This window comes from Bactrocera neohumeralis, chromosome 5 (assembly GCF_024586455.1).
Source record: "Bactrocera neohumeralis isolate Rockhampton chromosome 5, APGP_CSIRO_Bneo_wtdbg2-racon-allhic-juicebox.fasta_v2, whole genome shotgun sequence".
In the NCBI taxonomy this organism is placed as follows: Eukaryota; Metazoa; Arthropoda; class Insecta; order Diptera; family Tephritidae; genus Bactrocera; species Bactrocera neohumeralis.
Window position 1 is genome coordinate 23,479,103 of NC_065922.1, and position 14,677 is coordinate 23,493,779.

Sequence of the window (14,677 nt, forward strand, 5' to 3'; positions counted from 1 at the left end):
CTGGGGAATGACGTGATGGAATAATCATCGAACTTATTATTTGACATTGTAGATGTTGTGAAATTAAGGATAAAACTATATGGCCGTCTGACCTTTCGAATCGAATCGAAATTAATCACCCAAATTGGGACCCAATTCATTATTGGATAATATTCAACCGAATAGACCATGTCTAGAACGCAGTGAAGAAAATATAGCAGCCGATGCTCAGATGCAACTCGGACTGACGTATGGAACGACATGGCGCATTTAACGATGAGATTTTAAATCGAAAGCGTACAAAATACAGCTTGTGCAAGAACTGAAAGCCTTAGACCTTCCCAGCGACTAAATTTTGGTCAGCGATGAGGTTCATTTTTGGCTCAATGGGCGAAATTGCCGCATTGGGACGAATAAAAACTTTAAGAGATTGAAGAACTGTCATTTCATCCAGAAACAAGACGATGTGGTGTTTGGTTTCTGAACCATATCTCTTCAAAAGTGATGCCGATGAGAACGTTAACGTTAATGGCGACCGTTATCGAGCCATGATAACCGACTATTTGATGCCTGAAATTGAAGCTCGTGATTTCGGCGCCATTTGGTTTCAACAAGACGACGCCATTTCTCACACGTCGCACATATGGATTTATTGAGATAACACTTCGCTGAGCAGATAATTTCACGTTTTGGGCGGTCGATTGGTCACAAAAATCGTGTGATACACACCGTTAGAATTTTTCCTGTTAGGATATGTAAAGTCTGAAGTCTATGCAGACAATCCCGCTTCGATTCAGAACTTAAAGCAAAAAGAATTTGAAGTGTCTGTGTTTTATCCTTAAAAATGTAGAAAACCTCGAAATGGGTCACCCTTTATGACCCGTTATGTTATTGATCATTCTTCTTGATGACAAACAAAACAAAGCCTACCCTACCTTAGGCCCTCTCTTTTTCTATATCCTTTTTCTAACCCATTACCCTGTCCATTGCATTTATATATCTTCCATCTTATGATGTAATACCCATAATTCCAAAAAATAATATTGTTTTCTATTTTTGGTTAAATTAATTAGCTTGCGACCATAACGACGTGCTTATCAGCCAATTGTTATTCAATTTGTCCTCAACGCATTGAACCAGCAAAATATGGCATGAGTGACTCCACCAGGCAATCCTTTTAGTGTCACGTTTATTTTCTTTCTGCCATTCTCCTGTCATTGAATTATTATTTTCCTGCCTTTTTGTAGTCGTCAGCCTGGAAAAAGTGGTTTTGCCACCATTTATAACATGCAAAGCCGGATTTTTTTGTGGTTGCCTAAGTAGACGGAGTAGTCAATTTGTCATCAACGCACATCAATCATAATTTGCTACGTTTTTTATTATTACTCAACAGCTCGTAACCATAATACTCATAAGAAGTGCCGAAAAAAGGACTGTGAGGGCTTTAAAAGCGCGTCAGCACAGGCTAACCAGTAGTTATGATGTGTATATGTATATGTATTTATGGATATACGGTAAATAAAAGGCGGAAACAGGAAAAAACTAAATGAGCGACAACGTCAATATGCAACTTTTCAAGTTCAAACTTTGGTGTCCTTAGTCGCCTGCTCAGGCGTTCAGGCACTCACTCGCCCACACAGTTGCTGAATCAGTTTTCTTTTCGCTTTCTTTACTTTTCCGGTTTTTTCCCACTTTGCTGTGTGCCTTTCCGGTTGTTGTGTGGCATTTTCGGCAGTTACCTACTGCCGAGTCTGCCAAGGCGAGTGTCTGAGTAAAAGTGAGTAAAATTGATGAGTTTTCCGTACAATTTTGCATTTTTAATAAAGTCACAGTGGGCGATGGGTCGACGTACCGACCGTGTGACAGAGCGACGAAGCGACGGCGCTTAAAAATATGCAACTGACTTTGCCTGAGGAATATCCTTTGCATGTGTTGAACCGCTGTGTGTGTGTGTTTGAGTTAAGTAGCAAATGGATTATGCCACGTTCAACAGTTATCTTTTTTTCACTCTCTCTCTCTCCATTTTCCATGCAAATGCTCACTGAAGTGTGGATTTTATTTCCCACTCTTTCACATCACTCCATACACTCATACATACATACATATATATTTTTGGGTGTTGGTAAGTGGTGAGCGGTTATTGATTTTATTGTTGGTATATTTTTTTATGCTGGTCATAATAACTATTTCGGTCCTGTGACCCTTCCGTCTGCTTATCAAGCACAGAATCTGTTTTTGTTTGTTTTTTCACATAGATACATTTGCCTTTTGGGGCGTTAGCAAATAGTTTTTACGCGTGTATGTGTGTTAGTTTGTTTTTGTATGTAAATATATGTTATCCTTAGGTAATTGCCGGGCTGTCACTTTTTGGGGCGAAATTAACAAGATAAATGATTTTTTTGGACAAATTGCTGTACATTCTTTTTATTTCGTGCTTTTATTATAGTTTTGGGGTCCAAAGGGACTAAATATAAGCATATTGGTATGAATGTGTATATACACTATATATGTATGTAAAACTGCTTTTGAGCTTTCATTGGGTAGTAGATAGTCGGTAAATGGGACTATGAAACATATATTTACAAGTATACTTCGTATACTAGTATGTATAGTATATATGATTGCTAGAGCCTATCCTCGTTTGTTCGAGCCATATTTGTTCTGGACTCTATTAAAATTATTATAATAATATGATAATGATTAACAGAGCTAGTAGCCTCTAATATGTACTATTTTGGAGTGACCTACGACCAGTTGATAAAAACAATAAAATTATGAGTCCTCGAGGACAATTAGCCTACCTTTCCTCGAAGCGTTGAGTAAGTTAATTACTACAAAAACAAAAAGTTCATAAGTAAATACGACTGAGCTGTTACATGAACTATAACTTGTCCTCTTGTAAATGAGTGCTTCTGCTCAAATGACAACTTAAAGCAACAAGTTTATGAGATCTCAATTCTTTTGTAATTGATTATTATTTCTTTTAATAACTATTATTCAAGTTCTTGTGGCAACTTTATTACGGTCTTCCCTTATTTAGTCCATAAAATCGAAAAACAATAACTACGAACCTTAAAAAGTAAATTGTCCAAAATATCAACTCAATGAAAAGACGGATCTTAGTTCCGTTCCACAGCAAAACTAATACGGATGTGCAAACTGACGTTGAGCAATACCAAAAGCTACGTCAGGACCGTGGAGGACCTCTCCGAATCGATCGATACCAAACGAGGTTTCACACAAAGCGACTTCCTATCATGCGACTACTACTACTGGAGAAAATAATTCGAGCTGCACAGCTGGATCGAGCAGGTACTACTCTCCATTAGAGTGAACAATGCTGGCGCACGCCGAAGATATTGATATCACTGGCCTCAATAGCCGCGCCGTTAGTTCCGATTTCGCCAGGTTGGACAAAGAAACGAAGTAAATGGGTCTGGCAGTGAACGAGGGCAAGACGAAATATCTCCTGTCATCAAACAAACGATGGTCGCACTCGCGACTAAGCTCCCACGTCACTCTTGAGAGTCATAATTTCGAAATCGTAGATAATTTCGTCTATATTGGCACCAGCATTAACACCAACAACGTCAGCCTCGAAATCCAATGCAGAATAACTCTTGCCAGAAGGTGCTACTTCGGACTGAGTAGTCAATAGAGAAGAAAAGGCCTCTCTCGACGAACAATAACCAAACTCTATAAGTCACTCATTATCCCCGTCGTGTTAATGGGTGCAGAGGCATGGATGATGATAACATCTGATGAGTCGTCGTTACGAATTTTTAAGGGAAAGATTCTGCGAAAGGTTTATTGTTCTCTGCACGTTAGCTACGGCGCATTCGATGGGACGATGAGTTGTACGAGATATATGACGACATTGACATATTTAGTTCAACGAATTAAGAGACAGCGTCTACACTGGCTAGGTCATGTCGTTCGAATGGATGAAAACACTTCAGCTCAGAGAGTATTCGACGCAGTACCCGCCGAGGGAAGCAGAGGAAGACCTCCACTCCGTTGGAAAGACCAGGTGGAGAAGGAGCTGGTTACACACCAATTGGCGGCAAACAGCGAAAAGGAAGAGCGACTAGCGCGATGTTGTAAATTCGGCTATAACCGCGTAAGCGGTGTCTACTTTAATAAAGAAGAAGTTCCTCCTCTTATTTACAAGATGTGAATGAGTGGTCATTTCTGGGCTTCGTTTTCGTGAATGAAAGAAGTTAACGACTGAGGTTGATCGGAATCTATTTATGAAATATAATTTTGTTATCATCATATGGTTAGCTCCCAACTTTCTTAAGCTTATGAAGAAATTTTCAGTACTTGAGATTGAAGAAACAAGAAGAGAGAGAGACAAACCTGCTAATAAGAGGTTACAACCACTCAACTTCCCCAGTGACAAATTTTGCCTACTAGTGGCAGAAAATAAACGTTATTGCAGGCTCAAGAAACACCTTGCCCATGTGGATATAGTCTTCTGTGCAAATGGCAGGTTATGCGAAATGAAGCCAAAAGCATACGCTTGATTCTAGATTGTACTGAAGAGTCTTTGAAGTTATATATTCGAATAGGAAGCACATTAAATCAATAGCGCCCAGCAGGATATTGTAATTCATCAGAATGCTTGGCCGTTGTGACTTCGTTTAAAATAGGAGTGGGTACAATAGACCTCAGGTCGCAGTGAAAACCTAAATTTATGTTTTTCTAATCAAGTTTCGATTAAAATTTGACGGTGAACTATTTTTGAAAATATCCCAATGATAATCAATGTAATACGTTCATATTACAAATCTTTACGTTTTAAAACTAATAATAATAAATACTGCATAGTATAGACAACACGACCTTTCCTATTGACATTTCCAGTAAATATGTGTAATACTATTTTCCGCGAATATACCAGCATTAAAGCACAGATAAGCATTTATTTCCCACCAACAAATTGCCAGTTCGCCAAATACTTGCCTCAATGCACCCAATCACTGAATTGCGAAAATGTCGAAATCAATGATTATATAGATACATATGTACATATGTACATATATAGCAATGAGTACTAATACACTATACACATATACTATACATATACAAGCATGTGTGACTTTCAAAGTTCAGTCTGTTACATTCGTAGGAGCGAGATTACAGCACTAAGTACTCCTACACACACATATACAGAATTTCATATTGACATATGTATAAATGTGTGCAGTTAAAAGTAACAACTTTCACGTGTGTAAACGTTAGCGATATAGCCACACAGCCATCACACAACTAACTTTGCCTTGGCTTTCTTACATTACTTTGCTTTCGCCGCTTGTTGCCATGGATGGCAGCGCACGCAAGGATTCCTTAAGCGCGTGTTTGTTAGTTTTCTTAATCTTCTCGCAAATCCTCGTTGATTTTAATGTTATTTTACGTGCACGTGTGGAACATTTTCCAGCATTTTCTTGAAGTTAAATATAAAATTTCATAGTCATTGTCGAACTGGCTGCTGACTCAGGCGAGAGAGAGTGTGACGTTATCGCAAAATGAGTGCAATTTTGTTTGATCAAATCTTAGTATCTCACTAAAGTGGTTTTATTTTCATCAATTATGGACACTTTGAGGTGGAATGAGATGATATTTGACCACCGTAAATATCTGTTGCGCTATGGCAAGATAGTTTTGGGTAAAAAGAATCTGAAATTAGATTTTCTAGAAAATTTGACATTAGGAGGTGTATAAAGTTTAAACCGAGGAAGGATTATAATATGTAGCTATGTTTAACTGAACTTTTTCTTAGACCCAGTCAATATACATAAATACAATATTTTGTTAAGAAGATTTTAGAAAGCATATCTTGCAAAAAACAGATATTCAAAATAATGATGTTTACAATTCAAACCATCTGAATTGAAAAAAAAAACTTAACGGGTTACAATATAAAAATCAGCAGTTTAACATACAGATAATCAGTTCTCTTATATCTCAAGAAGAAGGGTCTGTAAAGATCACTACAGAAAGGACATTCTAGAATTAGAGGTAGTTTCAGATTTACTCTACGAGTATAGCGGTAAAGCTGAACACTTTCAAAACGATGCTTTAAGACTTCCAATGATATTATAATGTGTTGTTTCCAGTACTTGCGGGAACTGGATACTGGATGAGAAGGACGATTTTTAAACAGAAAGTGAGAGATATAGAGAGAGCTAGAAAGGGAAAGAGTGATACAGAGAGAGACCGAGTGATGGAAAGAGTATGATAGGCAAAAGAAAAGAGAGAGAGAGAAAGACAGTTCTATCAACGGCTAAAGTTACCTGATCATGAGATGCGAGTTTCACATTCTCGGTTTTTTAGGTTGGGATAAATAGAATTAATTTTAAATAGTTGCGAACATTCAGGACGAGAAGGACGATTCTTGAACGGAAAGAGAAAGGTAGAGAGAGCGAGAGAGGAGAAGAGAGAGAGAGAGAGAGATCAAAAGAGAGAAACAGAGAGAGTGAGAGAGCGAGAGTGGGAAAGAGAGAGAATTATAGTTCTATTATTGAGCAAAGTTATCTTATTGCGAACTGTGAGTCTCACATTCTCGGCTTGTTAGGTTTGGATAAATAGAAGTAATTTTCAGTATTTGCTAGAACTGGGTATTGGATGAGAAGTTCGATTTGTTAAGAAATAGAGTAAGAGAGGAAAAATAAAGAAAGAAAAAGAGCTCTATCGATGACCAAAGTTACCTGACTATGAGCCTTACATTCCCGATTGGTTAGATTGGAATGGATTCGATTAATTTTTATGACTCTAGTTTGAGTAATCTGTAGCAGGCCACAGATCTGGTTAGTTCTTCAGTTTTGTCTTAATTTTTCCCTTATTTTGACCACTGAACTCGAACAATAATTATCTCAAATTGATCTCAAAATTTTCATCAGTTTTTATGGGTACTATTAGGTTACTTATAGTATAGTAACATAAACTGCTACCCTTGAACTATCTTCCCGCCATAATAATCTTGATAAATAGCTAATTACGCTCAAGAATTATTTGGCAAACAGAATAAATATTGTTATCCTCGCAATCAGTCATTAAGAAAGTTGCCCGCTTATTCTTAAATTCAATCAAATAAATTTAAGCAAATCATTCGCAAATTTGAAAGAGTATTGCACCTTGTCATGCGAACATATGACATTTTTTACAGCTCATTTTTCACCGGCTCAAACCCTTTCACGAGCGCAAGTGAAGTGTTGGCAAAACACGAAAATGCCATCAAAATAAGAGCGATCGTGTACAGTATGTGAGACTCAAATGGATATGCACACATATGTACACATACAAATACAGTTGTAAAGAGAACCCAGCATGCGAATTCCATTAGGTCTAAACTGATGAAAGCGAAAAGCAAAATTTCGTTTATATGTATTTTCCAGTTACGAGAATTGATGGATGAAGACAAGCATAGAAAAATGCGTTGAGTTGGTGAAAGGCTTTTGGCTAAGAAAAATTAATAAACAAATAAAAAATATACTAGAAACATATTAAAAAAAATTTGAAAATATTTTTGAAAAGAAAATTTTTTCTGTACATCAATCCATCACAACATAATTAACGTAATATTTGGTTTAGAAAGATTTGATAAAAAAAAATAAAAAAATTAAAAACTGAAATCATTCTTTTTTAATAATCGAAATAATTTCTGCATAAAAATTTGTATTATCAATGCATCGCAAAACGCACCACAAGTTAATAACACAGCTTCGAATAATTTTATATAACTGGTATGATTTTAGTTACCAATCTACTAGTTCCCAACCAGTTGCCAACCCTCTGACTCTCACTTGGTTCTTTCATAAATGAAAATACGCACATTTTTACTACCGCCACACATTATCCGCTGCAGTTCGACATTTTTGGAGCGCTTTTCAAATCTACTGCGACATATAATTCCATACATTCTTTTTTCGGGTCTCCTCTTTCACTTCTTGTATACACAGCCTGAGTGATGTCGAATTGTGTGAGCGTGTCTATGCGATTGTCGATTTGAAAATCGAATCGCAAAATCAGTTGTGTACACTTTTTTATTATTCTCCACTTTCGAAAGGACATGCTACGCACACATTTCCTGTTCTACCATAGAATTTTATGTTTTTTAGTCGTTTTAAGTTCAAGTGCTAGAAAGGAGTGCATATAAAATAGAAGGGCGCGGTGCAAGGTAGTGTTACAAGTGCATGTATGTATGTGTGTTGACATATGAATTTCTAGGGGCTTATTGTAGTTTCAAGTGCCATTTTTTAGCTGCGCTGGTGCCTTCTAAAGTGTAGGCAATCGCTAGATCCGTGTATTTTTTAAACGAACTCATATGAGTATATGTTTGTTGGTGCGTCTCAAACTCTATTTGAAAAGGATTTGAACCTGCCAAAACAGACGCACGAAACAATAGAAATTCTTTGGTGAAATATTTGAGGAATCGACAAAAAGTTGGATTTTAATATAGCACGAATTTGAAAGAAAAAATAGTGGCATACTTTTAGGCGTTTAGCCGAATTAAGCTGAATCAAAAAATGTCTTGTTGAGTTCGAAACTAAACATTACAAATAGTATTATCCAAGTTTTTTCGTTTTTTTTATTTAAAGATACATTTTTTAGATTTTTTAAAGTTCAGTATTCCAGCATTATACGACGACCTATAATCAACACAGAGTAATATATTGAGCTCTAAAAGCATGAATAGTTCTGAAACTTAAGATACAAAATTAACCAATATAACCGAAAGTTTCACATGAATTGCCGTATATCTATATTTACAGTCTATATGTAATTCGAAACCCAAAAAAAAATTAAAGTGAAAAATTGACAGCTCAATTGAGACATATTCCCAGCTCAATATCAAACTTGCAGCAATAAAATTAAAAGTTTGTACTGAAAAAAATATATTTTTTGTGAAATTTTCGTAGGAAAAAGTATTGAAAATTGAGTGCGTGAAAAAATTGAGTTGCAGACGAGAATAACTTAACTAACAGACGGCCACTGCAGGGTATTCAACAGTAAATTGCCTCAATGTGCTTGACCACCAAAGGGCTTGAGTTTCAATATATATGTATGTACAACTATATATGAAGTTAAATTCGTATAGCCATGTAATATGTGCTGATATTTTGCGTTGGCCCTGTGGGAAAAATTTACAAACAGCAAATTATTGACTTCAAAGCAAGTAAAGTGGATAAAAATTGCAAGGAATGGTAAATTCCGATAGTCCGTTGATGATGCGAGAAAACATATGAACTTCATCTATGAATATCAATGTTCTGTAGGGAATGCTATTTACAACCGGTCACCTGGTAGTCGTGTAAATTATACTATCGGAACGAGCCTGTGCTTATACATATACGCATATACGGTTAAAGAATTCAAGACTATTTCCAGAATAATTTAAGCCCTTAAAAAATCAATACAAACTACTTAGGTAAACTGACTGTCTGATTTTGAAATTACTTCAAATCTGATGCCATAGCATTCTTCGTTGTTTTAATTGCGAAACTCTAACTAAGGACAAAGCAAAATCCCACTAGCAGAAGAATACTTCTTCCACTCATACACTTGGGAGTTGGCTAAATCAGTTTACGACTTCTGGTCTTAGACCAAGTATGTATACTCTGGTAGCCAAAAACATCCGTTTTAAAGCGAGTTAATTTGAGATGGCGCAACATCACTCCACCAGGTTAGTGCGTTGGATGTGGGACCCGCCACATAAAAAACCCTACCAATGAAAAGAAAACAACAACAGAAGCATATAGCTACTTACATATTAAACTTGTCTGGGAGTCTTATAATGAATTTATAAGCAAAGGCACCCATACTTAACTTCCATCAAGATGGAGACGAGCAGGGATTATCCTGCTTTCGTGCATTCGGGCGCTGAAACTATGGGCTTACCGTGAACTAAGTAAGCGTTGGTCAACAACCCGAACTTGTGGAGTTGCGAAAGCCTTCCATATGATAGGCGTTTTTTTGATTTGCGACGGTCCTATTGATCCCTACCTAGTACTTTTGGGTATAATAACGGACATGCGTCTCCAGTTGTCCAAGTAGAACTATTCGCGACACCACAAGAAATCAGCCAATTTACGTAATCTAACCCAACTAAGAACAGCGTAGAATAAATACTTCTAAAGATTCGCTATATGTGTTATATTTCACTTTCGTTTCTTATTCATTTTGATACGGATAGTTCAAATTCATATAATGATTAGGATAGGTCAGCAGCGAAGATCAGTTAGTTTATGGTCCTTACGCGATGATATTTTTTTTTCCAATAAAAAACAGCATCTACTTTATTTCGAACAATTTCCATCACAGTCTCGAAATTAACTCGAATATCAAAGGTAGTGTTACTAGACTGAAAAATTGTATTTGTTTAATATTAAGATTGTGGCTAAAAACGATCATTCGACTTTAATTTGAAGCCATTCCAAAAATTCTATACCTAACAACCCATCAATGTGCTTTCAGCGCCAAATAATTTGCCAACAGGGCACAACAACCTTTTACCCATAACGAAACAGACGTATGTATATATGTATCTATTTGTAGTAAAGTTTTGGCATCCATTGGTCATCACAATTCGAACTGCTGTTTAATGTTGTGCAGCTTTTGTTGCTTTTGTTGGCCGCCACTTGCCAATGGAATTGTGGTTGCAAAATTGAATTACACCTACATATTTCATGCTCACCTTTCATTACCAACAAAGTGCTATAAACTACGAGTGACTGCGCAACTGAAACAATTCAGCCAATAAAAACAGCAATAACAACAACAGCAGCAATTTGGTGCAAAAGCATAAATGCCGGAAATGTGGCAAATATATGGAGCAGCTGTGTATTAAATAACCACCGCTTGGCACCACTGTTCGGTCGCGGACATAATTAATGGTTGTAAATGCCAATTCTTTTGTTGCTCGCTGAACTTTGTTGTATTTGAAGCAGAGGAATGTGTTATGGTTTCAGTTTTTTGCAATACTTCATTACTGGATATCTATTTATAGATATTTTTTGTAATAATAGCTTGTGGAACAATGAGAGCTTGACTATTGTGGGTGACGTAGGATTCCCAAATAGATATGACAATTCATCGTACACTCTAGTTTGGCTTATATGTACATCGTCTCACTAGCACCTAGCAGTATAATGAACTTTATCAATATGCTGGAGCTAGGTGAGTCTTTGTAATTTAGGAGAGATACATATACAATAGACCTAAGGCAGCGGTGCAATCCTTATCTTATCTATGTGTACTATATCTGCTTCCAAGGGAACTAACCAAAAAATTGTACCTAAAATAATACCATATTTCTTTATACTACTGCATATATAATGTACTTATATATATTTTTTTTATTTACATTTTCATCCATTCTTAACCTCTCCTTTTTGTGATTTTTCAATTTCCAGTGTGTCAATGCAATGGACATGCTAGACGCTGCCGTTTCAACTTGGAATTATACAAGCTATCAGGCCGCATCTCGGGCGGTGTTTGCTACAACTGTCAACACGACACAACCGGCCGTTATTGTCACTATTGCCGCGAGGGCTTTTACAGAGATGCCACGAAGGCTTTGAATAATCGCAAAGTATGCAAACGTAAGTAAAAGAAAAAAGTTTATAGAAGACCGTGAAATATAATCTCACTCATAGAAAACACTACTTGTAGATAAACAGTGTCTTATATATATTCTAAGACCTTGAACTGAACTCTTTAATATTGAATATAAAATAGCCACAAACTTTAAAAAAATCAACTAAAGCTTAGTCGACAGTAATGAAAAGCTGCAAGAACTCAAAGCCTTTGAGACAGAAAATAGAGTTTGAGATTTTCGAGAGTGAAAGTGATATTATTGCCTTCCTTTATATTCGATTCGACTTTATAATCTTAAGTCTAAAACCCCTATAAGTTTCCTGTTCTGTATGGCATAGTATCTATAGTTAGCAGACAGTAACAAAACTTAACGGGGATTGCATGAAGATCACTGAGAATTTCGAAAAAGTTTGAAAAAAACCACTTTCTGGTAGTTGCTTGTGAATATATACAGCATATATGTATGTATATCATATGTTGCTAGCATAGCAATTGGACTGTTTTCATGTCTCCATGTAAAGCTTAAAGGTTTTCGGAGAACGAAAATGATTTGGTTTTTAAAAAACACTTTTAATAAATCACAGAGAGGATGCTCACCAACGACACCTTTTTTGGAGAGATTTGTCTCTTTATGCAATTTTTCTTTCACAAAAATTTATAGAATCTCAACGGAATACACACTTACTTCATAGAGGCCATAGAAAACCCTTTGAATGAATTCGTGAACAACTCGACTGACTCTTAAGAAGAATTGGCTCAGAAAAATTACCTATTTTTATTTGAATTTTAAAGATTGCAGCTTGGAACAGGAAGATTTATTATATAGCGAAATTCTGAACCAGCTGAACATACATACATATATAAATAATTCATACTATATCCTCACAAGGTTGGATTTCACTATTTTTTTTCTGGTGGGAAAACCCTGTATATGTGAATCGAGAAGATGCTTAGTAGGGGAGGAGGATACTACCTCTATTTACACCGACGGCTCCGAAAGGAACTGCGGTATATTGACAGGGGTATACTTCGAGAATCTTGATATCTCTTTCTTTTTGCGTCTACCAAACTCAAATAGTATCTTCCAAGCGGAAGTACCAGGCATAAAGAAGGCTTATGGAGTTTTTCTCAATAACTACGGGAGGACAACGAAAACGGCATTTACACAGACAGCCAGGCGGACTTACTAGAGTTGCCGTAACCAAAATTCAACTCCAGCGTAGAAAAGAAATGTGGGAAGGCTTTCAGCTAACTAACAAGTCAACTTCACTTGTCTATCATTTTGGTTCCCGGTAACGTGAACATTTTCGGCAGCGAAAAAAACAAACGAGTGAACCAAGTTTGTAGACTATCTGGACTAGTCTGAGGCAGAGATATTATCGTACCCGTTAGGAACAATCAAGTGGAAGCTCAACGCACAATTTGAACAAATAACTCAGTATAAATGGAAATCTTAACCCATATGCAAGATGGTGAAACAGATGTCAAATGGTCAAAATATGACAAGCAGAAACTAAAAATTTATTACACAATTCCAAGAAAAGTATGTACGAGGTGTGTTCAAAAAGTATCGCGAGACTAACAATTTCGAATTTTTTGTGGCGTACTATAATGCCGACAAGAGTTCATTTAATTGTTGATAGCTATTTTGGATTGTCTTCGATTTTACCTATTCAAAAAATGGATCAAAGAACCTGTATTATATTTTGTGTCAAAAACGAAAACGTGGACCGAAGCAACGTTTATCGGTGGTACAAAATGTTCACAGAAGGCCGAGAAGATGTGAACGAGGAAAGCGTGGTTCTACAACAGACGAACAAATTAATGATCCAATCGTCGAATCACCGTTAGAGAAGTTGTTAAACATATCGATCATGCGCAATTTGCGCGAAAAGAAACAGAAGAAAAATTGGCTTTTGCACCACGATAACACACATCGTCTTGTGCGCGAACAGATAAACAACACACTAATGATGCCGCAGCCACCGTATTCCCCAGATCTGGCCCCCTGTTATTTTTCTTGTTCCCTAAACTGAAAGACGGCGGCATCGAAGGAGGAACTGAAGAAGATAAAAAAAAATGATGAAAGTAGTATCATTGAGAGCACCAAATGGTTTGAGCACAACAATGAAAAGTAATTCTCAGATATTAAGAACTAACTAGAAGGGTCTACACTCCTACCTACCTACCAACCTATCTAAATTTCAAGAGTGGAACTTTTTTGAATAAAGAATTGTACTCGATAGTCAGCAAAGTTTAACCAATACTATTTTAAATTTAAAAAAACGCAGTTGTCGTAAAGACATGTTCTCAAATAGTTAGAAAGTATTTTTATCTGCTAGCCACACTTACAACCTCTAGATAAAATATACCTAAAGATTGAATTGGTGAACATGACAAAAAGCTTGAATATAGTTTTCCATCTTTCGAAATTCAAATGAAAAAAACAGCCTACCTTATCTTATAGAGTATATAACTATAAATATGTATATATGTATAATATAAAGATGTGTATATGTAAAGAAAGCTATCGCACATTTTTTTACTTGTGAGTTAGTTTTCATCGCATTATATGTAGTTTTCACTATTGTCATGTCAAAGACTGCTCCTTCACTTGATTTTCGAACAATGAGCTAATCAAGACGAAATGTCGCTACAAATCCAAGATAATCGCGTGTGTTGAACAAATTACAAGTTGTTTATGGCATTTCTTCAATTCACCCACAAAACAATTACCCACCAACATAACTAACACTAACAGCATGCGTACAAGAAACCCTCATCTAAGCATAAGTTCTCATGCATGTCGCATTGGAAAGCAGTTTGCTGAAAAATTGTTGTTCGATTCGTCACGATAGCTCACTCAACAACAAATACAAAATCCCACACATCAGCGAAGGCTTTCGAATTAGACGTTGTCATCATTGAAAACATTATCGAAACAAGTAATACCAAGGCAACCCCATAAGCTCATACGCATATGGCATATACATACAAACTCTCAAACATATATACATACATTGATACCAGAACTTCTTTGTAACGGAATTGAGAATGTGATGCGCAAGTATTTGCGGCGTAAAGTTTTGTTGTTAGCAAT

General features: G+C 36.4%; 1 protein-coding gene and 1 long non-coding RNA gene across 4 annotated transcripts in view; one reads left to right on the forward strand and one right to left on the reverse strand.

The window, feature by feature from the left end:
* The window catches only part of LOC126758616 (netrin-B), a 238,419-nt gene that overhangs the window by 215,421 nt on the left and 8,321 nt on the right, over positions 1-14,677 (forward strand). The window contains exon 2 of the mRNA XM_050472959.1: positions 11,394-11,582. Within this exon, the coding sequence (XP_050328916.1) occupies positions 11,394-11,582 (189 nt within the window). The remainder of the gene's footprint in view (positions 1-11,393; positions 11,583-14,677) is intronic.
* The window catches only part of LOC126758626 (uncharacterized), a 237,543-nt gene that overhangs the window by 42,475 nt on the left and 180,391 nt on the right, over positions 1-14,677 (reverse strand). The window lies entirely within an intron of this gene.